This window comes from Falco rusticolus, chromosome 12, assembly GCF_015220075.1.
Source record: "Falco rusticolus isolate bFalRus1 chromosome 12, bFalRus1.pri, whole genome shotgun sequence".
NCBI lineage: Eukaryota > Metazoa > Chordata > Aves > Falconiformes > Falconidae > Falco > Falco rusticolus.
In genome coordinates, this window is record NC_051198.1 from 12,986,282 (window position 1) to 13,009,564 (window position 23,283).

General features: G+C 58.2%; 2 protein-coding genes across 6 annotated transcripts in view; both read left to right on the forward strand.

Annotated features, from left to right (window-relative positions):
* The window catches only part of TMEM63B (transmembrane protein 63B), a 48,096-nt gene extending 41,352 nt beyond the window's left edge, over positions 1-6,744 (forward strand). For both annotated transcript variants that reach the window (XM_037405354.1, XM_037405355.1), the window contains 8 exons: positions 1,060-1,146; positions 2,533-2,598; positions 2,737-2,899; positions 3,053-3,158; positions 3,277-3,444; positions 3,584-3,699; positions 3,923-4,003; positions 5,077-6,744. In XM_037405354.1, the coding sequence (XP_037261251.1) occupies positions 1,060-1,146; positions 2,533-2,598; positions 2,737-2,899; positions 3,053-3,158; positions 3,277-3,444; positions 3,584-3,699; positions 3,923-4,003; positions 5,077-5,241 (952 nt within the window). In that variant the 3' untranslated portion in view covers positions 5,242-6,744. The remainder of the gene's footprint in view (positions 1-1,059; positions 1,147-2,532; positions 2,599-2,736; positions 2,900-3,052; positions 3,159-3,276; positions 3,445-3,583; positions 3,700-3,922; positions 4,004-5,076) is intronic.
* A 1,053-nt stretch (positions 6,745-7,797) lies between these two features.
* CAPN11 (calpain 11) lies at positions 7,798-23,006 on the forward strand. 4 transcript variants are annotated; one of them, XM_037405834.1, is made up of 22 exons: positions 7,798-7,815; positions 12,820-13,102; positions 13,693-13,762; positions 15,209-15,327; positions 15,470-15,603; positions 15,776-15,944; positions 16,534-16,617; positions 16,697-16,782; positions 16,971-17,045; positions 17,456-17,616; positions 17,696-17,865; positions 18,081-18,092; positions 18,382-18,593; positions 18,716-18,755; positions 19,005-19,070; positions 19,419-19,476; positions 19,574-19,638; positions 20,478-20,546; positions 20,677-20,755; positions 21,204-21,320; positions 21,396-21,454; positions 21,706-21,853. In XM_037405834.1, exons 2-22 carry the CDS (start codon positions 12,857-12,859, stop codon positions 21,730-21,732), a joined length of 2,118 nt encoding a protein of 705 aa, XP_037261731.1. In that variant the 5' UTR covers positions 7,798-7,815; positions 12,820-12,856; the 3' UTR covers positions 21,733-21,853. The 4 variants fall into 4 exon arrangements, with proteins under 4 accessions (XP_037261731.1, XP_037261729.1, XP_037261730.1 ...); XM_037405832.1 differs by lacking the exon at positions 7,798-7,815 and adding an exon at positions 10,042-10,154; XM_037405833.1 differs by lacking the exon at positions 7,798-7,815 and adding an exon at positions 12,221-12,510.
* Positions 23,007-23,283: the final 277 nt, after the last annotated feature.

The window sequence follows — 23,283 nt, forward strand, 5'->3', positions numbered from 1 at the left end:
GGGTCCACAAGTCCTGACAGTGAACCTGCTTCAGCGTGGGCTTCCAGCAGGTCACAGCCTGCTTCAGGCCCATCCACCTGCTCCAGCGTGGGGTCCTGCATGGGCTGTGGGTGGATCTGCTACACGGTTCATCTGCATGGGCTGAGGGGGACAGCATGTCTCAACGTGGGCTTCACCACGGGCTGCAGGAGTATCTCTGCTCCAGCACCTGGAGCACCTCCTGCACTGACCTTGGTGTCTGCAGAGTTGTTTCCCTCACATAGTCTCACTCCTCTCTTCCACTGGCACAGATATTTTTTCCGGCTCTTAATATGTTATCCCAGAGGCGCTACCGCTGCCACAGATTAGTTCAGCTTGGCCGGTGGCAGATGCATCTTGGAGCTGGCTGGCATTGCCTCCATTGAGCATGGGGGAAGCCTCTAGCAGCTTCTCACATAAGCCACCCCTATAACCCCTGCTACCAAAGCCTTGCCGTGCAAACCCACTACAGGAAGAAACCTGGGAGGAGTTGGAACTGGTTACTGTGAGAAATGCTAGTAGCAAAGAAAGCCTTGGCTCAGGTGAATGGGCAGGGGTGGTGTGCCTGTACCCGTGTGTAAGTTATAACTTTTCCAAGGGAAAATCGCCTTAGCTCCTACAGCTTCTGGCCATAGGGAAGGTATTTGAAGTGCAAAGCAGTAGAAGAGTGCTACCTATGAGGCACTCTTCCCACAGGACGTGCAATGTAAACTTTGTTTTCCACTCTATGTTGCAAAGACTGGTGGGGAGGATGTCACCAGCTCTGATTACAGGTCAAGAGAGATGACTGCAGAGATTCCTCTAAAAATTTGAGGGGGAGGGGTGGGGGGCTTGTGGGACAAGGCGGGAGGAACTGGGACTTGCAAACAGACCTCTGACATACTGGAGGGAAAGGGAGTATATCCATGTACCAGTAGGTGGACAGGGTGGGATTCAGATTAGATACTGGGAAGTCCTTTTTGATAAGGAGGCAATGTGGGGGCAGCCCCTGGGATGGATGGGGTGATAGTGAAAGGTTAACAGCTTCCTCTCTGCCCTCAGGTCTGGGGAGAACAGGACGACCATGCACAAGTGTTACACCTTCCTCATCTTCATGGTCTTGCTGCTGCCATCGCTGGGCCTGAGCAGGTAGGGGTGATGGGAAGCAAAAGCAAGTGCAGAGGCCTGGAGTGTGGGGAGGGTTGAGGTGCGCCCTTTGTTATTCTCCTGCACCACGTCCTTTTCTCTGCACAAGTGCCCTGGCCACCATCCCCATGGTAAGGTAGCATTTAGTTCTAGTTGGGGGACTAGGCCAGACCATACCTGGCTGGGTCTCTAGGAGCTTTTTGATTTAACCTGCAGGTGTATTGACATGTGTATGTAACAAGTTGTTAGAAATAACTCGGCAAGAATTGGCACAGTTGATGATGCATGTGAAAAGTCTACTCGAGGTCTTCTGGTGAAGGAGGCACTCCTCACCTCTGTGCACTCCAGATTTTGCACAAAACTAGTGAATTCCCCATTAGAGCCATAACTGAGTAGGTTGCGCTGTCTGTCTGTGTGGGATAGTTATGTGTAGGCTGCAGCAATGCTCATCTGTTTGTATGTGAGCCCCAAATCTTCCTGCAGGGGTTATAGAAATGCCCTGTGGCAAATAGCAATGCACCAGCTGCCAGCCATCGGCATCGGCTCCCAGCACTGAACAGTGGCTGAGTAGGGAAACTGTGAGGAAGGAAAAACCGGGGATGGGAGTGAGATGGGGGGGATCCTTACTGTGGTAGGGAGTGAGTTACAGATTGTAAGGTGGGGATCTACACACACACACACCAAATTCAGGATTCAGGGTACAGCCCCTCAGTGGTGAACTTCATCCTGAGAATAGACAAACCCTCTGACGGAGGCAAAAGAATAGTCCTCCTTCCCAGTGGGTGACTACAGCAACGTTTCCTGGCTGGGTTAAAAACACCTTGTTGCATATAACCTTATGATCTGGGCAGGTAAATGCTTTCAGATTTGCATTTTGACCAGATACCATTAAACAGACTGCACTTCCTTCTGAGGATTTGGTCCCCCTGCTGTTGCCTCTGGAGCTCTGTATTCCACCAGAACCCAAGGTGCCAGCGGATGACAATTTTATATCAAAAAATTAGAATTGATGGAAATGGGATTTGTTTCTCCTAAGGGATTTCCTTAAATCTCTGTTGGAGGGTACCTGGTACTCTTCTGTAGAGTCAGTCACCTCTTCCTTGCATGGTTGTTATGCCTAAACAGGGGAGAGAGGAAAATAGTTTATTGATAGGATCAGGGCAAAGGGAGAAGACGACACATGAGTGGGAAGTTTTATGCACCCTTCTGGGTGCTGCACTGTTTTTTCCAGTGTCTGATTTACATAATTGCTGGTGACAGACCCAAAGAGGGAACAAAGCAGTCTATGGTCAGAGCTTTGAGCCCTCCTAAAGCAGCTTCCCTATATTTGCATGTGCATGTCCATATTGCTGCTTCTGACATTCCTCTTCTTGTCCCCCTCCCCCACAGCTTGGATGTGTTTTTCCGCTGGCTGTTTGACAAAAAATTCCTCGCTGAAGCTGCCGTGCGATTTGAGTAAGTGGAGTTAGGCAGAAGGCCCTTCTTTGCAGTGGGGGAGGTTCTTGTTGGTGTCCAAAGGTACTGGGGCCTCCTAACTGCTGCCCTGCAAGGGGGAAGCACCTCCTGCAGCCCACTTTTGCTGCATCTCTCCAGGTGTGTGTTCCTGCCCGACAACGGGGCCTTCTTTGTCAACTACGTCATTGCCTCTGCCTTCATCGGGAATGCCATGGACCTGCTGCGCATCCCTGGGTTGCTCATGTACATGATACGCCTCTGCCTGGCCCGCTCAGCGGCCGAGCGGAGGAACGTCAAAAGAGTATGTAGCGGGGCTGGCGGGGTGGCTCGTGGCCCCACCCAGGGATGGGAGTGCTGCGGTGGCGCTTGCCCAGTGTTGTGTGTACAGCTGGGTGTTGCACACCCTCGCTCAGCTCCCAGGGTCATGCTGATGGCTCTTTGTTCCCTCCTGCAGCACCAGGCCTATGAGTTCCAGTTTGGGGCTGCTTACGCCTGGATGATGTGCGTCTTCACTGTGGTCATGACATACAGCATCACCTGCCCCATCATTGTCCCTTTTGGTAAGTGATACCCTTCCACTTCCCTGTGTCAGAGGCTGGGGAGATACTACCTGCCAGTCAGAGGCACTGGGAAAGAGGCTGATGCCCCACTCTGCTGGCATCGCTCCCTTTCTCCCAGGGCTCATGTACATGCTGCTGAAGCACCTGGTGGACCGATACAACCTGTATTATGCTTACCTGCCTGCTAAGCTGGACAAGAAGATCCATTCAGGGGCTGTAAACCAGGTGGTGGCAGCCCCCATCCTCTGCCTCTTCTGGCTTCTCTTCTTCTCTACCATGCGCACAGGTGAGTGCTGGGCTGGGATGCCAGCCCTGACCACCTACAGAGCTGCTTCCCTGGCCAGGCTGTGGTCCTGGCAGTCCCCAGCCACGGAGCATGGTCAGCATCCCTCTGACGCTGCCACTTTGGTCTTCCTTTGCCCCAGGGTTCCTGGCCCCCACTTCTATGTTCACCTTCGTGGTCCTTGTGATCACCATTGTGATCTGCCTGTGTCACGTCTGCTTCGGGCACTTCAAATACCTCAGCGCACACAACTACAAGGTGAGGTGGAGTGCTGGGTGGGGGTTCAGGATGCTTCTCCTCGAGAGCACAGCTGAGCTGCAGAACAGCAGGGGTCCCAGCCTGCTCCCCAGCAGAGCCTCTCAACCCTGGCTCCACAGAGGCAACAGTCCCAAGGCTGTCCACGCTGCTGATATGCTGCTCCTGTGGTGGAACAGCAAACGTGTTGCCCCAGCAGTCTCTTGGTTTCTCCTTTCCTTTCCAGATTGACCACACAGAGGTGGATGCCATAGAAAACAGGCAGAATGGGAGACCTGCCACCAGTCTGCCAGCTCCCAAATCAGCTGTAAGTCCCTGTCCATACCCTGACACGCTCCTTATTCATGTTTGGGAAGGGGGAGGTAACTTCCTAAGTACCTTGCTCCTAACCTCTCTGAGGCAGCACCCAAAGTCTCCCAGTGAGGGTGGGAGGCAAGTGTTGAGTGCTGTGCCCCTCACCTGAGCTGGGTGATGAAGTGTAACACCTCCCCAGCTTACCCCACCCCACACAACTCTTTCCTGCTGATTCCCAGACACCGTGTTACTTTCTGCCTCTCTCAGCTGGGACGGTGAATCCAGCTGGGTCAGTCTCCGTTCTCGTTCAGCATCTTTGCGTGCTTGCCCATCAGCAAAGGCTGTCACCCACTGGGGGGCTGGTCCTAGTTCCAGTGCAATGGGGTCTCTGTGGGCATTGCCTTTAAGGCCATGAAAATGCTCTGGAGACTCTCCCCTCCCCTGCCCAACTCTGAGATCCCAGAGTCTTGTTTTCTTTACTTCTTCTTGGCTCACTGGCTCATTCCAGCTGCTTCCTTCCACTGTAAGATTTTTCTAGTTGGAGGCCTGCAGAGTTGTTCAGGGGATACATGCAGAGATGGTGTAAAGCAGAGCCCCCCACTGGCTTCCTCGGGAGAGCAGGGCTGGGGTGTGGACGTGTAACCCAGGCTCTTTCCCAGTCTCCATGTACCTAAGGGCAGTGGCATCTTGCCAAAAGGAGATTCCCCATAGGAGGCAGACACAGCCTCAGAAGGATGTGTCCACTGGCAAAAAAAAGGGAGCAGAGTCTCCTAGTCATAATGGGCTCCAAAGAGCTGAGAAACCCCATGCTCTCCTAGCCCTGGCTCCCTGGGGATGCCGCCTGTTCCAGGATGCTGGTGTTTGGCACATCCGCTGTTGTAGGGCCAAGCCAGCCCTGCTTTTACCCCCTCTCCCAGTACATCCCATGGGGTCTGAACACTTCCTCAGCCTCCCAGTGTATCCCCATGCTCAACCTCTTGTGTCGCACTGTGTGTGTTGTGCTCTGCTGCCACGAGGAGCCTCTGAGGCTGACATGCGTTTGTTTTCTCCCCACGCCTCACCAACACCGTGCCTGGCCCTGGCCAGAAGTACATCGCCCAAGTGCTGCAGGACTCTTCACCGGAGGGTGAAGCAACTGAGTCGGAGGAGCAGGGGTCGCAGGATGAGGAGCTCATCAACACAGATGGCATGAATGACACGGATTTCCAGTCGTGTGAGGACAGCCTGATAGAGAACGAGATCCACCAGTAGGGACCTCAGAGGGCAGATGGGGAAGGATGCCCAGGAGCGGGGCAGGCTGTGTGCACGGAGACCTAGGGAGAGGCGCCCACGGGTGCCAGCTGCTGCCCTTGCCTGCCCACCCCCGGGGCCACTGCCTTCAGTGAGGGCAGGGGCCCTGCCTCAAGCTCTCCATTTCCCTGCCCCTCCACCCCTGCACCAGCCTGGCAGCTCGGCGGGCATGCTCTTTACTAGCTACCTTCTTTAATGCATCCCTGGACCCCAAAACCCTGGGGGCTGGGGAGGAGGGGGACTGTGACCCCCCTGGTGCTGCTCTGGATCTGCAGGGAGGAGGAAGGCTGGGTGCTTTGTCGGGAGGGGCACAAGGAGAATCTTTGGGGTCATCTTAGCAGGCCCCTCTGTCCCCTGTCCTGGCAAGGAACACTAATAATTTATTAGATTTACAGGAAGGTGGTAAACGAAAAGCTTTAGTCAGTGTGTGGGATGCCCCACCTTGGTAGGGGAGTGGTTTTTGTTGCACCTTCTCCCTGTGCCTGCTTGTGCCCTTTCTCAACCCCTTGCAGCATCCACTTGGCGTGATGTGCTAGGAGCTGGGCTGGGTGCAGGGACTGGCGACAGACCCCAGGGAAGGTGACAGCCTGGCCTTGTGGTCAAAGGTGGCATCACCCCAGGGAAGGGGTGTGGGGCCGGTGTGAGCTAGGCTGCCCCCTCCCAGGGTGAGGGGTGCTGAGGGCATTTCTCATGGGCAGGAGGAGGCGCGGGCAGCCTCTCCCCCAGGTCCTGTCCCCTCCTCCCCAGGGGCACAGGCAGGGGATTGCAGCATCATTTTAAGTGGCTTTTTTTGCACATTATACTCCCCTTTCAAACAAATCAACCTGACCCCTGTGTGGTACCACAGCCCCTTTTGCTGCCCTCTGTCTGCACGGCAGGGTCAGACCTGGGGACAAGGGGGGCTGTGCTGGGGGTCTCCTGGGTGCTAGGAAGAGGGGAGAAAGGGTCCTGGACTGCAGGCCCTTGGCACCCTGCGGGGTCGGTGCTGCCTGGTTGTGACGGGGCCCCATAGGCTGCCTTCCCTGAGCTGCTGCAGGGTCTTCCCCCAGCTGAGGTTGTCAGAGAGGGAGTGAGCCCTGGGAGAGCAGCCCCTGGGAGCCCTCTCTGAGCAAGACTACCATCTGTAGGAGCACAAAATCCTCATGGGGCTGTACTGGCTTTCTTCACCTTGCCCTGACTGGGTGCAGGCTCCCCTGCCATCACCCAGCCTGAGTGAGGGGGGCTATTCCTCCCCTACCTCTGCCCTTGCCCCCTCCCTGGCAATAGCTGTGTCCAGAGGCAGGCAGGGGTCAGGATGGGCCGGAGAGGTGGACTGGATCCCCTGGCACCTGCAGGGAAGCCTGACCCTCTTTAAAGGCTCTTTGTGAGGAGGTTTCTGGTCAGGATCAGTTGCCCTCAATTGCTTCCCCCTTCCCCTTGTGTAAAATGTAAAGGAAAATAATAAATCTCCCTGCTATTGAGCTATATTTATTTCCCTCAATCCCCTGCCACCATCCTGTTTGGTGCTCATTGCAGACACTACTGTCCCTCCCTTTGCCTGTCATCTGTGGGTGCTGGGCTCACTGGGGTGTGCCCTCCAGGGTCTGATGGGCCACCTGGAAGGGGACAGTCACTTAACCTTTTTGATCACCCATGCTGGCCCTGGAGCTCCAAGCACTTTAACAGACCTGAACAAGTGAGGCGTCAGCTCTGCTCCAGGGAAGGGCGGTCACATCCCATGGCTTTTCTCCCCCTTGCTTCCCTGTGAGAGGAGGGGAGCTGGACCCACAGAGCAGGCAGGGGGCTGCTCGTGGGAGGGTGTAGCTGACTGTCCTGTATGCCTCTCTGTAGGAATCCCAGGCCTGGAGGAAAGGGGGGACGCAGGGGAAGAGTTGTGAGTCTTCAGTACACAGGGAGGGCAGGCGATGCTGGCTCCCAGGGCTTGGCTAGGGCTGGAGCACGTGCAGGTGCGGAGGGGCACAGCGTCACCCATCTGCTCCAGGAATGGGCTAGAAATGAAATGAGCATATGAGCCGAGAGCTCCTGGTCCAGTCCCAGGCTGGGGCAGGGAGGATGTTGATCCTGCTTCCCTATCTTGCACCCACCTACTGCCCTTGCCCCCCAGTCCAGCAGGCAGACTGGGATGCTCCAGTCTCTGTAGGTTCGGCCGTGGCCCAGGGCTGCCTTTGTGGCCATCAGGGCTCTGCCCACGGAGAGCTGTGTGTTCTGAGTGGCACTGTCTGTGTAGAGATGTGTATAATACCCTGTATATATTTGTGTACAAAAGAAAAAAGGAAAAAAATGAGCTATTGTTCTTGCAGTCTTTTCTTTGTCGAGCAGGTTGGGGGCTGGGACCTAGGAGAGGACCCCAGCTGCAGCAGGGATCCAGGAGCATGCGTGGTACAAAAGGAGGAGTGGGGGGTTGTGCTGCCCCCCCTGTGAGCACAAGCCCTGCGCAGCTGCCGGGAACCCAGCCGTGGCTCGGGGGCTCTCCCAGCCCAAGTGGGCTCTCCCTCTGGCTGGTGGAGGCATCGGAGGCATTGCTGCTAAAAGCAGGTGGCTGGGGAGCTGCACGCGCTGAGGCTGGGTGGAGGAAGATGCTTTGGGAATGGTGTGGGAGAGGAGGGGAGTTTTGTCTGTAGCCTTGGCGGGACGCGTCAGCCCAACCGTACGGTCCTAATAGCAATTTATGTGGCTGCTGTCACCTAGCCTGGTTTGGGTGGACAGCTGAAGCCTTTGGGAAGGGGTGAGGGGTGCCAGACCCCTGGAGCACAGCCAGGCGGGGAGCGCTTTCCTGCCATGTGATGCTGCTTGTAGCTCAGCCAGCCCGCAGGATTGCTGCCCTGGCGCAGGCCGGAGCTGGGGGGGCCGTTGCTCAGAGGATGGCACCGCGGAGAGGGGAGCTGCGGGGCGGAGTGACCCCGGGCTCCCAGCTCCCTTCCCACCTCGCTGTGTTCAGGCTCTGTGGCTCTGTGTGCCAGCAGCGCAGCGTGAGCTGGGCACAAAGCACTCTCCCGCCCCTGGCAGCCCACAGCCAGGGTACTGGGAAGAGGCGATGCCTGGGCACAGACAAAGAGAACCGAAGAACAGTGCTTGCTGCCAAGTCCTTGCAGGCATCGCTGCAAAGGGAAGCTTGAGGGAAGGGAACAAGGAAATTGTGCAGGTATTTGTGCACATTTGACAAAAATTGCTCCCAAGCAGAAGAGCCAGGACATGAGACAGCGTGTGTGACAGGATTACGTGTGTGACAGGATTACGGGGGAGCTGCCTCCTACCCCAGGAGAGTGAGCTGTGAAAGCAGCTTTAAAGACTTATCGAGGGGTAATGAGGCAAGCGATGAATGGGTCACAACAAGGACAGGCACTGTTCTGGGTGGATCTGAGTGGATCACTAGTGGTCAAGACCAGAGGAAAAGCTACAGAGCTGTTCAGGCACAAGCCCAAAGCAGGAACAAGTCCTGGCGCTTCAGGTCTGCTTGCTCCTCTGAAAGCATGCTGCTGCCTGCAGCTTGCCTCGGAGCTGGCTGGTGGCCCCAGCAGGGACCCCCCTATGCTTCTAGCCCGCGGGCAGTGATGCAGCCGCCTTCTGGCTGAAGGTAAGATGGAGCAGCCACTGTGGCAACCCAGAGCAGGGCACCCCAAAGCTTCCTCTGCACCAGGGTGGGCAGAATGAGCTGCCCGCGGTGGGTGGGCTCTCCTAGCTGGAGATGGCAACATGGCAGTGCCACTGGGTGGCAGCCAGGGCTGGCATGTTCTCTTGTAGGTGTAGCAGGACCTGGCTACAGCTGGTTTTGAATGTTCTAGTTGCCCTTCCCTCAGGCAAGAGACAGAGCTCTTGATCCCATGTGCAACCTGCTCCCTGCTTAGGAAGGATTTGCCCTCCTGGGGCAAGACAGGTGGGTTAGAAGGCAGGTGCTCTTGGGGAGCAGCTGGATGCCAGCTCCGGCAGTGAGGGGGTATGGGCACAGCTTCCCCGGCTGCAACCAGGCGTGAGGGGAGGAGGAGGAGCCCCACAGCTGGTGACACTCGTTGGGATCACCATGTTCAGCCCTGGCACCAGAAGGATGGCAATGCAGAGCTTCTTCCTGGGGCTGGGCCGGGCCATGCTGAGCTGGTCATGCCAGGCCAAACCATGCTGTACTGAGCCACGTTGGCCGTGCTGGGCTAAGCCACGCCAGTCCATGCTGGGCCATGCCATGCCAGGCAAAGCCATGTTGCACCACAGCGGGTTGTGTGGTGCTGTGCCGAGCCCCGCTGTGGCCGTGGCCGCTGGCAATGGCACCACCCCACCACCACCCCGCATAGCCATGCCATGAGTCATGGAGGGCACGTACGGGCAGCCCCAGGCAGCGGGGCCTGCTGGAGGTGGGCCCTGCCGGCACCCAGCAGCAAGGGGCAGCTGGTGGGGTGGGTGCTGGCCATGGCCGCCAAGGCTTGCACGAGAAGGTGGTGTGAGCACAGCCCCGCCGGGCACAGGGGAAGGAGAAGGGATGTCTCGGCTCAGCCGTGGCACCGTAAGGTCAACAACAAGGGATGAGGCGCAGCACAGAGCTCTGCCCAGCCAAGCTGGGGTGCCAGCAGCACGGGGCAGTGCCGTGTCACTCCTAAACCCTTTCCCAGGGGCAGGTCACCTCCTTTACTCCTTCCAGCCCCGGTTTCCCTGTGGACCGAGCCCATTGCTTAGATCAAAGGTGAGGAGGGCGCCCAGCCCGGCGGCCCCGGTAAATCTCCCGGTAGCTGCGAGCAGTCGCTGCGCCTTTAATTCCCCCTCCCACCGCCCTCCCGGCTCTGCTCGCACATCCTGCCCGCCGAAACCCCACCTTCCGCGGCGGGGCCGTGCCGAGCCGGGCCGGGCTGGGCTGGGCTGAAGCGGGCAGGGCGGCGGCGGCAGCTTCCGTAAGTCCCCCTCCTCCCCCCTCCTCCATCCTCGCCCTTATCCGACCCCCAGCATGGGGCCAGCGCCGGGGGTCCCCGCGGACGGTCCCCGCTGGCGGGCGGCGGGCAGGGCGGAGGCCCCCGCGGCTGCTTCCCGCCGGGCTCCCGGTTCCTCCCGGTCCCTCCCGGCCCCGCCGGTCCGCGGGGATTTTTGCGTTAGGTAACGCAGCCGCAGGGACCTGGAGGCTTCCTAGTCAGGGCGGTGAGTGAAATGGGTACCGCAGCCACCCGGGATGCGCTGCCGACCCCCCAGCCAACGCCGCATCTCGTTGAGGGGTTGCGCGAGGACAAAGGGGAGCTTGTGGGAAAGGAGGATCTTTGTCACCCGGGGGGCTGGGAAGGGCTTGAGAGCTGCTTGCGCAGTGTGGGACCCTCGGGGCGGCTGTGGCCCCTTGCCCCGAGCTGAGTATGCGGCAGAATGCGGTGTCCGGACTCGGCCTGGCTCGTGTTGAGGAAGGGAGCTCCCCCTTCCTTCCGTCTCCGAGAGCAGCTGGCAACCAGGGATCTGCAGAGATTTTTGGCTGGGTTTCAGCAATGATGCTGTCCAGGGGCTTTTCAGTGTGTGCTAAGGTGCAAAGGTATCAGGGACCCGGCAGGGACCAGCATGTCTTTCTGCTCCCACCTGGGAGGGGTCAGAGATGCCCATGATACTGGAAAGCATCATATTGTGGATGAAGATTGCCTGGTGTGGAAAACTGCCCTGGGGGCTTGGCTTGTCTCTGCAACCGCCTTTCCTCCTCCGAGAAGAGCCTGCAGCATCAGCCTGGCAGGGGTGTCAGCAACTGACCCCATCGCTTAAGGCCCCTGCGTGGTTCCTGTCCCATCCAGGGGTCTGAAATGTTTTTGCTTGCTCTGCGCTTGCGTGACCTCCGTCTGCCACTAAGCACAACCTTCCCAAGTATTTTGAGCCACAGAGCTAAGAATAACTTGTACGGTGCCCGTGTCTGGGCTGCAACGCAGCTCCCCATGTCTGCGGCCATGTCCAGCACCGGTAGGCAGGGGGGAAGAGGGGGTAGGGGCTGTGGGCAGGGGGAGTTTCCTGGCCCTCGGCAGGCTGGGGTGTGGGTGCTGGGGTGTGAGTGCCGGGGAGGTGGCGAGGTGGGTGCTGGAGGCTGTGCAAGTGGCTGTATTTAGGATTCCTCCTCCCACAGCCCCTCTGGGCTCTGGGCAGGTGCTTGGAGCAGAGGAGCCATCCCGCCAGCCCTGCAGGCAACGAGTGTCTCGACACTGGGAGAGGCTGCCAGGGTGCTGGCTGCAGAGCAGGAGTGTGAGGGAGGAGGCAGTGGAGAAGGGCTGAGCTCCATAGATTTGGGGCCGTTGTAGAGAAGGGCTGGCACTGCCTTGGAGAAGGATAGCGAGTTTAGAGCATCCCCAGACTGGCAGAGTGACGGGGAGGAGTAGATTTTCCTCCTGAAAAGCTTCTGGTTAGGGCAGCCTCTTGGGTTAGCAGCCAAGTTTATGCCCTGTGCCAGGGGCTTGTACCCTTCTCGCTGTCACTTGCCTTCCCTCAGCCAAGGAGAGCTGCCTCTCCAGAGCCAGGCTGCACCCTGCTCCCTCAGCCGCTCAGAGTGGGCTGCTAGCTCCTGGGTTACTCACCCAAGGACTGCTCCGCTGCCTCACGCGGAGAAACCTCTGGAGTATTTGGCAGCAGCTGAGACAGCTGGGGAGCGGGGCAGGGTGAGCCGCAACGCCGGTGGGCCCGTGGTGGTGGCACCTGCTGCGCGGACCAGACAGCTCCTTCCCACCCGGGCAGCGCCCTGTGCTGTTCCTGCCGGTTCGAAGCACCCAGCCGTGAGCTGCCAGGGGACGCCTGTGGCAAGGCCTTCGCCAGGGCAAGGGACCGGCACAGTGGGGGGCTCTGCCCTGCCCCGTCCCCGGGTGCCCCGCGGCATCCCCCATCCCTTCCCCGCGGCATCCCCCATCCCTTCCCCGGCGCCTCCCCGCAGGCTGCTCCACTTGAGTCACCCTGGGCCGTCCCGCCTCTTCCCTCCGCCGTCCCCCCCGGGCCGACAGGGCCCTCCTGCCCCCGCAGGGCTCCTCCCTTCCCGGCCCTACTGACTCAGTGCTGGGGCAGCCGGGAGAGGGAGCGGAGCCCGGGGCTGGGAGAAGCTGCGGGCCGCTGACACCATCACAGCTGCAACGGACGAGAGGAGGGAAGGTCCCGGAAGGCTGTGCCGGGAGGAGAGGCTGTTGATGGGGGCGGAAAGTGGCGAAAGTGCCTGAAATTCCTCTGAGCTTGGCCTTTCTGCTCAGCGGGATGGAACGGGAGAGCCACGGGCTGCCTCCTGCCAGCCGGCCCTCAGAGCCGCTCTGCTCGGTCAGTGTCCCCTACGGACAGCAGGGCTGCGGTGGCCGGGCTGGAGGCTGTGGCCCAGAATGGGGCTGCAGCTGGGGGTGGCATCTGAGGGGGCTCTCCTGGCACGCCGGCACACCCTGGGGATGCTCCGTGTGCAGGCTCTGCTCGTTGCTCCTGGGCAGTGCCAGCAGAAAAGGTCCCCGCCGTGGAGGTGGTGGGCAGCTGGGGATCCAGCCCTGAGCCTGGCACTGTGTGAAATGGCTGACGTCCCCAGGGCGGTGCAGGGGTGCTGGGCCCTGCCTCAGCCTGGCTGTGCCTGTTTCGTTGCAGGGAGCAGAGCTGAAGGCAGTGCTGCCGGTGCCCAGCCATGATGCCCTTTGGTGGGATGGCTGCCCGTCTGCAAAGGGACCGCCTGAGAGCCGAAGGCGTTGGCCAACATGACAACGCTATCAAATACCTCAACCAGGACTATGAGGCCCTCAAACAGGAGTGCATTGAGAGCGGCACCCTCTTTAGGGACCCCCAGTTCCCAGCCGGCCCCTCTGCCCTCGGATTCAAGGAGCTGGGGCCACATTCCAGCAAGACACGGGGGGTGGTGTGGAAGCGTCCATCGGTAAGTGCTGGGCTGGCTTCTTTTCAGGCTGGGCTGGCGTCCCTGCCCTGCAAGGTCTGCACTGACGTGGTTTGCCAAGCTGCAGCCTGGCCCTGGCCTGCTTCTCTCAGTGCTCAAAGTTTCTCCAGTGCTTCACAGCATCCTATCCCAAGGGCCTGGCAATGCCCCATAAGCGTCTGTTCAGAAGAGCGTTGTGTCTAGCAGGTCCTGCTTCCTCTGGGCAGCAGACTGTGGGCTTTAAAGTGGGCAGGCTGTGTCGTTGCTTCTAGGTGTCATGGCATGGATGTGTCACCCTCAGTTACTGGGGCTTTTGGGGGTGTATGTTCCCCGGTGCCTCGAGCGCAAGGGGAATGCCGTTAGTCTGTCTAGCTGTGTACGCACATGGCTACTGCAGATCTTGTCTTGCCTTACTGTGATGGCCTTGGGGTTGCAGTCAAGCAGATCTCCCTGGCAGAGGGCAGGTGGGGTGCGTCTCTCAGGGACTGTATTCCCTTCCTCCGAAGTCAGAGCTGCAGCGGGGGCCAGCCCCACAGAAGCCTAGGCCCTGCCAAGATTCAGCACCAGCGTCTGATTCTCTCCTTCTCCTGCAGGAATTAGTGGATGACCCGCAGTTCATCGTTGGCGGTGCAACCCGGACAGACATCTGCCAGGGGGCTCTGGGTGAGTGCTGGAGCTGTATCCCCAGACCTTAGTCTGGAGAGCAGTGCCTGGGGAGGGTTGGCGTGGCTGGAGAAGAGGTGTTTCTGTAAGGCTGAGGGTGGACCTGTTTCACAGCACCTTTCCCCAGGCCCATGCAGCACATTTTCATGCCAGACTGCACAGCCATCTCTGTACCAAAGGTTCCCTTCCCATTTAGTGTGGTGGAAACTGGGAGGCTGGGGACACCCTGTGCCTCCTGGTGGCTCTAGGTTAAGGCTCCATGAAAATGGGGTGCTGTGTGCACAGCTTGACCATGCTAAGACCAGGGGAGGTTTTGGGTGTATTCATGCCTGAAACATGCTGACAGTGCCAGGAGCTGCTCCAAAGAGGTCTCTGCTTTGGTAAATGGTGAGGGGTGGCAGCTGGATGACAGTAACAAACTGAGGTGAGGACATGCTGGTCATGGCAAAGTATTTGTGAAAGAACACAGTGTGGCAGGAAGGAACCGAGAGGAGAGCTACAAAGTGCAAGTGGCAATTTATCATTTCTCCAAGGCAAAGGCACTAAGACAAGGGAAGCAGTGTTAATGGGCTGGGTAGGCTGGAAGGACTGGCAACTGGGATTTCATGGTCATCAGAACCAGATCTGGGTACCACCAAGAGTGTCATCCTGATCTGAATTAGGCATTTGGCTGGAAGTATCATGTGCCTTAGCACATATAGCACGCTGGTTTCAGGGCTGACCACATTTAATGTATTCAGTAATTAGAACAAACTTGCAGTGGTAACTGGAGCAGATAACAGCCCTGAGCACTGCGGTGGTGTTCAGGTGGTTATTAAAAAGTCTAAAATGCCATTTGGTCAAACCACAGTCCCATACAGGTTATCCAGGCTTAAAGCTATGGTGCGACAGTCTTCAAAGGCAAAAGGGAAAGGGGAACTGCGGCAATGGATTTTAAAGTGCAGTGCTGGCCTGGAGCAGCACTTGTGGTTAAGAGCACTTGGAAGGAAAAGTGCAGTGGTGTTGCTCACAATGTGAGAAGCTGGGGCAGAAGCATTAGACCTCTTGCTCGATGAATTTTTTTTTTAAATACAAAGTGTAATTCTGCTGCAGAACTCCGTGTCTGAGATACAGAGGGCAGACACATGAATGAGTCCCTGGAGGGCCTAGATAAGCGGCTGCAGGAGGGCTGGCTGTATGTCATGGTCTGGACACAGGCTCCAAGTCAGGGAGGATCGTTCCTTGTTGCCTTGAGCTAACACTTCTCTCCAAGGCAGGCTGAGTGAGCCTGGCTCCCTGAGCTCCATTCATCTGTTGGACCCTCTCTGGTTTCTTCATGTGCTTTCTGAGTGGGGAAGCCCCAAACGTTTGCAAAAAAGCACGCTGTGGGGTCCTACACATCCACCACCTACCCCGGCCAGCTAGGAAGGTGGTGGGTGCTCACACCAGCTTCCTCTCCTCCCCCAGGTGACTGCTGGCTGCTGGCTGCCATCGGCTCCCTCACGCTCAATGAGGAGCTCCTGCACCGTGTGGTGCCCCACGGGCAGAGCTTCCAGGAGGACTATGCTGGCATCTTCCACTTCCAGGTGGGCTGGGAGCTCCTGGCCCTCCACAGCTGGTTGGGCTGGGGTTGGGAAGGAGGGCACTGGGTGAGGGCATCCCTCTGGGGTAGGGATGAGCAAGTTGTGTGATGCTCTGAGCTCACCCCACTCTCTCCTGACCCCCCAGATCTGGCAGTTTGGTGAATGGGTGGATGTGGTAGTGGATGACCAGCTGCCCACCAAGGACGGGGAGCTCCTGTTTGTCCACTCGGCAGAGTGCACCGAGTTCTGGAGTGCTCTGCTGGAGAAGGCCTATGCCAAGTGGGTACCCCTGTGGTGGGCACGTGGGCGGGTGGGGGACAGGGCCCCTCACTGTGCGGGGCAGAAGCGAGGGGGTCTTTTCTGTCCCTGGCCCTGCTGGCGCTGGGTGCCTGGGGAGCAGCAGTGTGCTATCCTTGTCACCTCACGTGCCCCCTCACCCACCGGTGCTCAGGCTGAATGGCTGCTATGAGTCGCTGTCAGGGGGCAGCACCACCGAGGGCTTCGAGGACTTCACCGGCGGCGTGGCAGAGATGTATGACCTCAAGCGGCCGCCGCGCAACATGGGCCACATCATCCGCAAGGCGCTGGAGAGAGGTTCCCTGCTGGGCTGCTCCATCGACGTAAGTGGTGCACTGGCATGAACCAGGGGCTCTGCCCTAGTAATGGCCAAAGCGAGGCCTCGCAGCCTGAGACTGTGCCAGCAGTCCCCTCGCTGGGACACTGGGCAGGAGGTTAATTCTTTCCCCTCTTAGCAGAGCACACTTTCCAGAGCCAGCGTGGCAGCCCTGGGGCACTGTGTGTGGGGCTGCAGCCCAGCTGCTGTGAATGGGCTCCTTTGGGTGGAACAGGAATGTCCATCTCAAGTGCGGACTGCTGAGCAAGGGTCTGCCTATAGCTCTGGCCACGTCTTGCATCAGTGTCTGTGAATTAGCTGGAACAGCGTTTTCCATCTCCCTCTCATTAAATCCTTTTCTTGCTTTCTGAAGTTTGGGTGGTTCCCCGCTGGATCTCCAGGGTCCTCTGGCAGGGAAACTGTCTTTAAATCCTCCTCAGCCAGCAGCCTTTGAGCACAGGGAGTTGCTACCTTCTGCTTCTCGTGGCTGGAGCAGTGCAAAGCAAGGGGAATTCTCCACATGGTGGAGGGAAGAGGTAGGGATAGGACTGCACGAATTCAATTGCATTCACTTGAGTTTTGCACACTCTCCTCAGATCACAAGTGCCTTTGATATGGAAGCAGTGACCTTCAAGAAGCTGGTGAAGGGCCATGCCTATTCTGTCACAGCCTTCAGAGATGTGAGTTGGCTAGATGAGACTTGAATAGCAATAAAATTCCTTTAAAATAAATAAAATAAAATAAAACCTCCTGTGGCAGGTGAACTACCGGGGACAGCAGGAGCAGCTCATCCGCATCAGGAACCCCTGGGGTCAGGTGGAGTGGACCGGAGCCTGGAGCGATGGGTGAGTTGGACAGATGGGAGACTTCAGTCCCACTGCTGGCAGGCCAGTGGGCTCCGCACACACAGCAATCAAGAGCACCGCAAGTTCAGTGTGCCGTGCCCTTCACATCAGAGAGGGGGGCAGTTGAGGGCAGCTCTGAATTCACCTTGAGTAGTCCTCATTTAATTGTCTCTCTCCTGCTATTCCAGCTCCTCTGAGTGGGACAACATTGACCCTGACGACAGGGAAGAGCTGCAGCTGAAGATGGAGGATGGAGAGTTCTGGTGAGTGCCACAGCAAAGTGCTGCTTTTTTTCAGCAGTTAGCCTGGGAAGGAGCAGAGTAGCTGGAGAGAGATCCTGCCGTCCTACTTCACCTGAAGCACATGACCTGCCTTTATGAGCTGACATTCCAGCACTGGAGAGCCTGCTAACATTCTGTCATCTGATCTAGTTAATAATTTTCCTCCCTTCAGGGAAATGCAGCCCAACTAAATGCGAAATAAACATCTAGGAAGGGTAAATACACAGTCTTCCCCAAGCCCAGCAGCAGGCTTTAAGTGAGCTGTAACTCAGGGTAGAAGGTCTTGCTGTCACTTAATTCTCCCAAAATGTTGGCTGGGTCCAGAGCTGCTTGTGCTCTCCTCCCTCCCCCTCAGCAGCGGCCTAGCCTCAGCCCCTGCCTGCCTCCCGCAGGATGTCTTTCCGGGACTTCATGAGGGAGTTCTCCAGGCTGGAGATTTGCAACCTGACCCCCGATGCCCTCACCAAGGACGAGCTCAGCAGATGGCACACACAGGTGTTTGAGGGCACGTGGCGCCGGGGGAGCACTGCTGGGGGCTGCAGGAATCACCCAGGTACCTCTCCCATCCATATGTCCGCTTTTGGCAGCGTGATGGAGCAGGATGTCTCATCCATGCATCCTCTTCCTCCCAGCCACATTCTGGATCAACCCCCAGTTTAAGATCAAGCTGCTGGAAGAGGATGACGACCCTGGGGACGACGAGGTAGCCTGCAGCTTTCTGGTGGCTCTGATGCAGAAGCACCGGCGGCGGGAGCGGCGGGTCGGGGGCGACATGCACACCATTGGCTTCGCTGTCTACGAGGTAACCCCTGCCCACCCTGATGCTGCTTCCTTGGGACTGGGTCAGCCCTGCCAGTCCTGCCTCAGCCTGGCACCCCAGTCCTCAAGGAAACCTTTCCCACCTGCTTCGGCCAATCTGCGGGTTAATGTCCCCCATCCCGTGCTCCCTGCAGCTGTAAGGGAAGGGAGCAGGTACAGGGATTCTGATTTTTTTCCCCTTTTCTCTCCTCCCTGCAGGTTCCTGAGGAGGTACGTCCTGCGCTACTGGAGCCTACCCCCTCTTGGGCAGAGTGCAAGGAATGGGTTAATGCACATGCATGCACACTTGTGCACCCAGTGGTGTGGGAGCTCCCACCGTGCTGGCAGTGGCTAGGGTGCTAATGGGTGCTGGGCACCTCCATGCAGGCAGGAGGGATGGCTCCTGCTGGGATGGACAGGGCAGGGATGTCCTGCCCGACAGGGCTGGCTTTGGTCCCACCTCTCCCTGTGGGTCCCCCGTGTTGTGGGGCAGTGGTCCATAGCACGTTTGTTCCCCCAGGCCCAGGGCAGCCAGCCTGTGCACTTGAAGAAGGACTTCTTCCTGCGAAACCAGTCACGGGCACGGTCTGAGACCTTCATCAACCTGCGGGAGGTGAGCAACCAGATCCGGCTGCCCCCGGGCGAGTACATCGTTGTGCCCTCAACTTTTGAGCCACATAAGGAGGCCGACTTCATCCTGCGGGTCTTCACTGAGAAGCAGTCAGACACAGCGTGAGTCCTTGCCTGGCCAGCGGATGCCCTGTGTCTGTGAACAGTGGGACATCTCCCCACCACAGGCAGCCTGCTGGCTGGGGACCCCATTTAATCACTTCGTTCCTCCTTTCTGCTCCCAGGGAGCTGGATGAGGAGATCTCGGCAGATCTGGCAGATGAGGTAGGAGCCACCACTTTGGTCTGGTTGATGCTGAGGCTCTGGGGCTTGGGAAGAGGAGCTGTAGGCTGCCTGGGTTTGGGATGTCACAGTGTCTGGAGAGGGGCTGTCAAGGTGATGGGATGTGGGAAGTAACAAAAATGAGAAGAACAAGGAAGAGCTTTCCTTCCAGTTTGGGTTTGCTGAGCATGGAAGGCAGGGCAGAGCCCAGGTTGACCACTAACCTCTTCTTTCTGGCCTGCGTCACCCCAGGAGGAAATAACTGAGGATGACATAGAGGATGGCTTCAAGAACATGTTCCAGCAGCTGGCAGGGGAGGTGGGTACAGCTGCGCCAAGCCCTGGAGAGCCCTGGCCTGGAGAGGGGATGGGAGGGGACACCTGGCCATGAGAACTCCAGCCCACCCCATGCTCACTCAGTCCCATCCTGCAGACAAGTCCATCTCCACCACAGCTGAGCCCAGCTGCCCCCAGGGGTGGTGTGATGGGGACAGATTTGGAGAAGGGGCATCCAGCTGTGGCCCAAACTCTTCTGGGCATGCAGGAAATGCACTGGCACCCTGATGCTTTGTGACTAAGGTGGAGATGCTTAGGCAGGAGGAGGGAAAGGGCCACAAGTGGGGCGGAGAGCAGGCAAGGGGTGCTGCTAACTCTGCTTCTGCTGCAGGACATGGAAATCAGTGTCTTCGAGCTCCGAACTATTCTGAACAGAGTCATCGCTAGACGTAAGTGCTGCCCATCCTCCCCCTGCTCCCCACAGCCTGGGCCTGCTCAGCAGGTTGGGTTTTGATGCATATCCTCAACCTCCTCCTCTGTCTGCAGACAAAGATCTGAAGACAGATGGGTTCAGCCTGGACTCCTGCCGCAATATGGTCAACCTGATGGATGTATCCTCTTGGCGCTGTGGGCAGGGACCAGATCCCCTGGTGCTCAGCCTGCCAGCATCAAGACTTTTCCGTGGGAGCTGGGGCTTGGCTTTCTGGCTGTGCCAAGGCTGTTTAATCAGGAGAAGGAAGGAAAGCGTCCTTGCGGCTTCAGGGCCGCTTGTCCTACACCCCTGGGCTTTAGCAGCAGGCTTTTTGGAAAGGGCCATCAGTTCCCCTGCTTGCTTTGGGCCCTGGCTCCACCACCAGAAGCCCAGCCCAGCCCTACTCACACCTTCAACCTTCCCCTCTGGGAGGAAGCTCCCCGTGCTTTCCTTCCCCACAGAGGATGCCACCCAGCCTTCAAGGCACTCCTGGACGGGAATGAGGGCTGTTGGGCTTCTTTCTCCCCAAACCATCCTGACCAGCAGTTAAGAATGAGGGGTGTAAAGCAACAGGAGCCATGGCCTGTGCTCCTGCTTGCATGAGGACACGCACCTGAGAGGTCAGGCGGGTGTAGAGGAGCACCTCCGAGCCTTTCTCTATTCTGGCCCTGCAGCATCCCTTTTTGCTGCAGGCCAGCTCAGTTTTGCTCCGAGGACACCACAGCAATGTGGTACCTACAGCAGCGGCACAGCTGCTCACAGGGAGTGACATGGCAGCAAGTTTAAGCATTGCAGAACTGCTGGGTTGCAGGCTCTGATCTTGCTGATGGTGGAGGACAGAGAGGGGAAGTTAGGGGAGAAATTGGGCAGGCCAAGTGTGGCCAGGCTTTTCTCACCTCGAGTGGCAGGGATCTGATGGCTTTGCCTTTACACCAGCCCCTTTGCTGGCTGTTTTCTCCTTGACCCTCTGCTCCCCAGAAAGATGGCAGTGCCCGCCTCGGGCTGGTGGAGTTCCAGATCCTGTGGAACAAGATCCGCAGCTGGCTGGTGAGGAGGAGCGTGGAACATGGCACACTGCACAGGGGTAGCACCCCTCCTGCGGCAGCACCATGAGGGGATGGCCAGACTAGAGGCCACAGGAGAGCCTGCCCTTCACATCCTCTATGATGTTTTGCAGGGAATCTTCCGCCAACACGACCTGGATAAGTCGGGCACCATGAGCTCCTATGAAATGCGCATGGCTCTAGAGTCAGCCGGTAGGTCTGGAGAAGGATGCGGCTGGGATGGGGGCTCCTGCTGTTGGAGCCTTGTCCCAAATATCTGGAGAAGAGTGTAATCAGCCTATATTACATGCTTGGAGCCAACTTGTTGTGATAGTGAGATGTGGCCCATGTCTACATGGGGCTTTCTCCATCCCAGCTGTGCTGAGTGCTGGAGCCTTGGAGTTAGAGACGCACACAAGGTGGTTCCAGCTTCTGTCCTCTGGCCAGCAGGGTCCCATCCTAGCGAAGCAGAGACCTGGGGTGGAATAGTTTGCTAACTAGTCATATGGCTCCAGGGAGAGCATCGCCTCTTCCTGCTGAGGCTGGACATGGTGCCCTTCCCTGGCTGGGCTGGTGGCCCCTTCAGGTTGGGGCATGGACTTTCATAGTTACACCCTCCTCTCCAGCCTCCCTAGGGTGCCGACTGCTCTCTGCCTTGCAGGTTTCAAGTTGAACAACAAGCTGCATCAGGTGGTGGTGGCCCGCTATGCAGATGCTGACATGGGTGTAGACTTCGACAACTTTGTCTGCTGCCTGGTGAAGCTGGAGGCCATGTTCAGTGAGTGGTGGCTCTGGGGCAGGGAGGGCAGGGACAGAAGGATGCATTGCTCACCTTGCTCTTGTGCCCCTGCAGGGTTCTTCCGCAGCATGGACCCCGAAGGCACTGGCACCGCTGTCATGAACCTATCCGAGGTAAGAGCTCAGCTCAGTGGGAGGTGGGGTGGGAGACAAGGGAACAAGGCATTAGTGTGAAGGGAGCGCCTGAGGTGGGTGGTAGAAAGCCCTCCGGCCCCTTGGGTAGGGAAAGAACCTGTAAAAGATCAAGATGAGAAGACAGGATTGCTGCAGGCTCCGTGTTTCTTGGAGGGCCGACAAAGTTGACACATAAGGGCATGTCAAAAACGCAGTAGCCCCTGCTCATCCCTTCTCCCTTTCCTTCCCAGTGGCTGCTGCTGACGATGTGCGGCTAGAAGCCACGACAGATCCACTGCGACTGGGACACCCCAGCAGGCCAGGCCCACTCCAAGTGCCTCCCCTTGGATCTGGACATAGGATACTCTTCCCCCCCTTGCTCCATCCTGCGCTGAGCCACCAGCCCTGCCTCCCAGCAAGCCTCACGCCACTCTCTGGTGGACCAGGGGTCAAAGCAGGCAGAGGATACCCTTCTCCTCTTCTGGGCTGGGCTTCTTTCCACTCCCCCCTCCCCTCTCCCCACTCCAGAACAGGAGGAGGGCAAGCAGCATGGGGTACGTCTGCATGGCTGGAGTGAAGGAGCAGGCTGAGCGCCAGCTACGGAGCAGGGAGAAGCAGGAGCTGCAGGGGAAAGAGCCAAGGGGGACACTCATATCGCTTGCTCTAGTGCTGCCCCATCCATCCCCACCAGCACGCGTTGCCTGTCTCTGTGACCACACCTGGGAGCATCAGCTGCCAAGGTACTGCCTTGCTCAGGCAGATGCAGTGGGTTCCTGGGGAGACAGTGGCCTTCTGGGAGGAGGAAGGGCCATACTCCTCTTCAAGTCCTTGCACTGCACTCATCGCCACTAAGCACGACCAAAGCGTGGAGCCCACTGGCTCCTTCTGCGTGGCCTTCAACACAATCCCTTCCAGCTCCATGCCCCTGCATCCCTCCACTGGGTCAAGCCCTGTAACTTAAGCACTGAATGTTTGGGGTCTCCCCTGCCACATAAGCACGTGCCACCCTGTAGTGCAGCAGGAAGCTCCTCTCTTCTGCGTGGGCACAGCAACGCCACTGCCATCATGGCAGTTTGGCCTCCTCTTCCATCCCTGGGAGCTCTTGGGGCATCTGCTGCCCCTGCTCATGGCCCACAGCAGGGCTGGGAGGGTCCAGCACCCAGGAGGTGATGCCCTCCCCCAGAGAGGAGGGGGGAGTGGTTCGGGGAGTGTTCTCCAGCACACAGTTGGGTTTCTTCCCCCTTACCCTCCCACACTGTTACACTCTCTTCCCTTGGGTTCCTGCGCCCAGTGCGGACGGATTCCAGTGTCAACATATTTGTACTTCTCTGTGCTCCTGCACTCCACTCACCTTCTGAGGTAATGGGGTGGCTCCAGCTTGGGGGCGGGTGGCAGCCATCCTTTGCCCTTCAGAGGCAGGCAGTTAGCATCCCCCAGACCCCTGCCGTTGCTGGAGGATGCACCTGCAGCAATAACCACTGCTGCCAGCCTGGCAGCTCCGCTTCCTCACCTACTCACCGCACAATCCGGGAATAAACTAAGATCTGTTGGACGTGTGGCCTGGGCACCGACTTGGGGGTCACGTCCTCCCTCTGCTCACCGTGGACTGGGTTAGGGGGGGATGAGATGCAGAGCCAAGCCCAGGGCATGCTGCTTGCCCAGCCTGGGGCATGGGTGGATGGGCATCACCAGGTGCAGGTCTTGCCGTGGGGAGCGGGTCTGTATCCCCTAGGATTTTATAAAACTCGTCTCTTCCTTTGGAGGAGAGTCTTAATGCCAACATGCAGGAGCAGCGCTACGTAAGAGGTGTAAGGGAGCCCTGCTCTTCA

What these genes read in the sequence shown, in the direction of transcription:
- CAPN11 (XM_037405834.1), top strand. Translation starts at nt 12,857, where the DNA reads ATGATGCCCTTTGGTGGGATGGCTGCCCGTCTGCAAAGGGACCGCCTG. An exon ending in TGCTGGGCTGCTCCATCGAC is followed by an intron (nt 15,945 to 16,533) that starts GTAAGTGGTGCA and finishes CACTCTCCTCAG; the next exon opens with ATCACAAGTGCCTTTGATAT. An exon ending in ACAAGATCCGCAGCTGGCTG is followed by an intron (nt 20,547 to 20,676) that starts GTGAGGAGGAGC and finishes GATGTTTTGCAG; the next exon opens with GGAATCTTCCGCCAACACGA.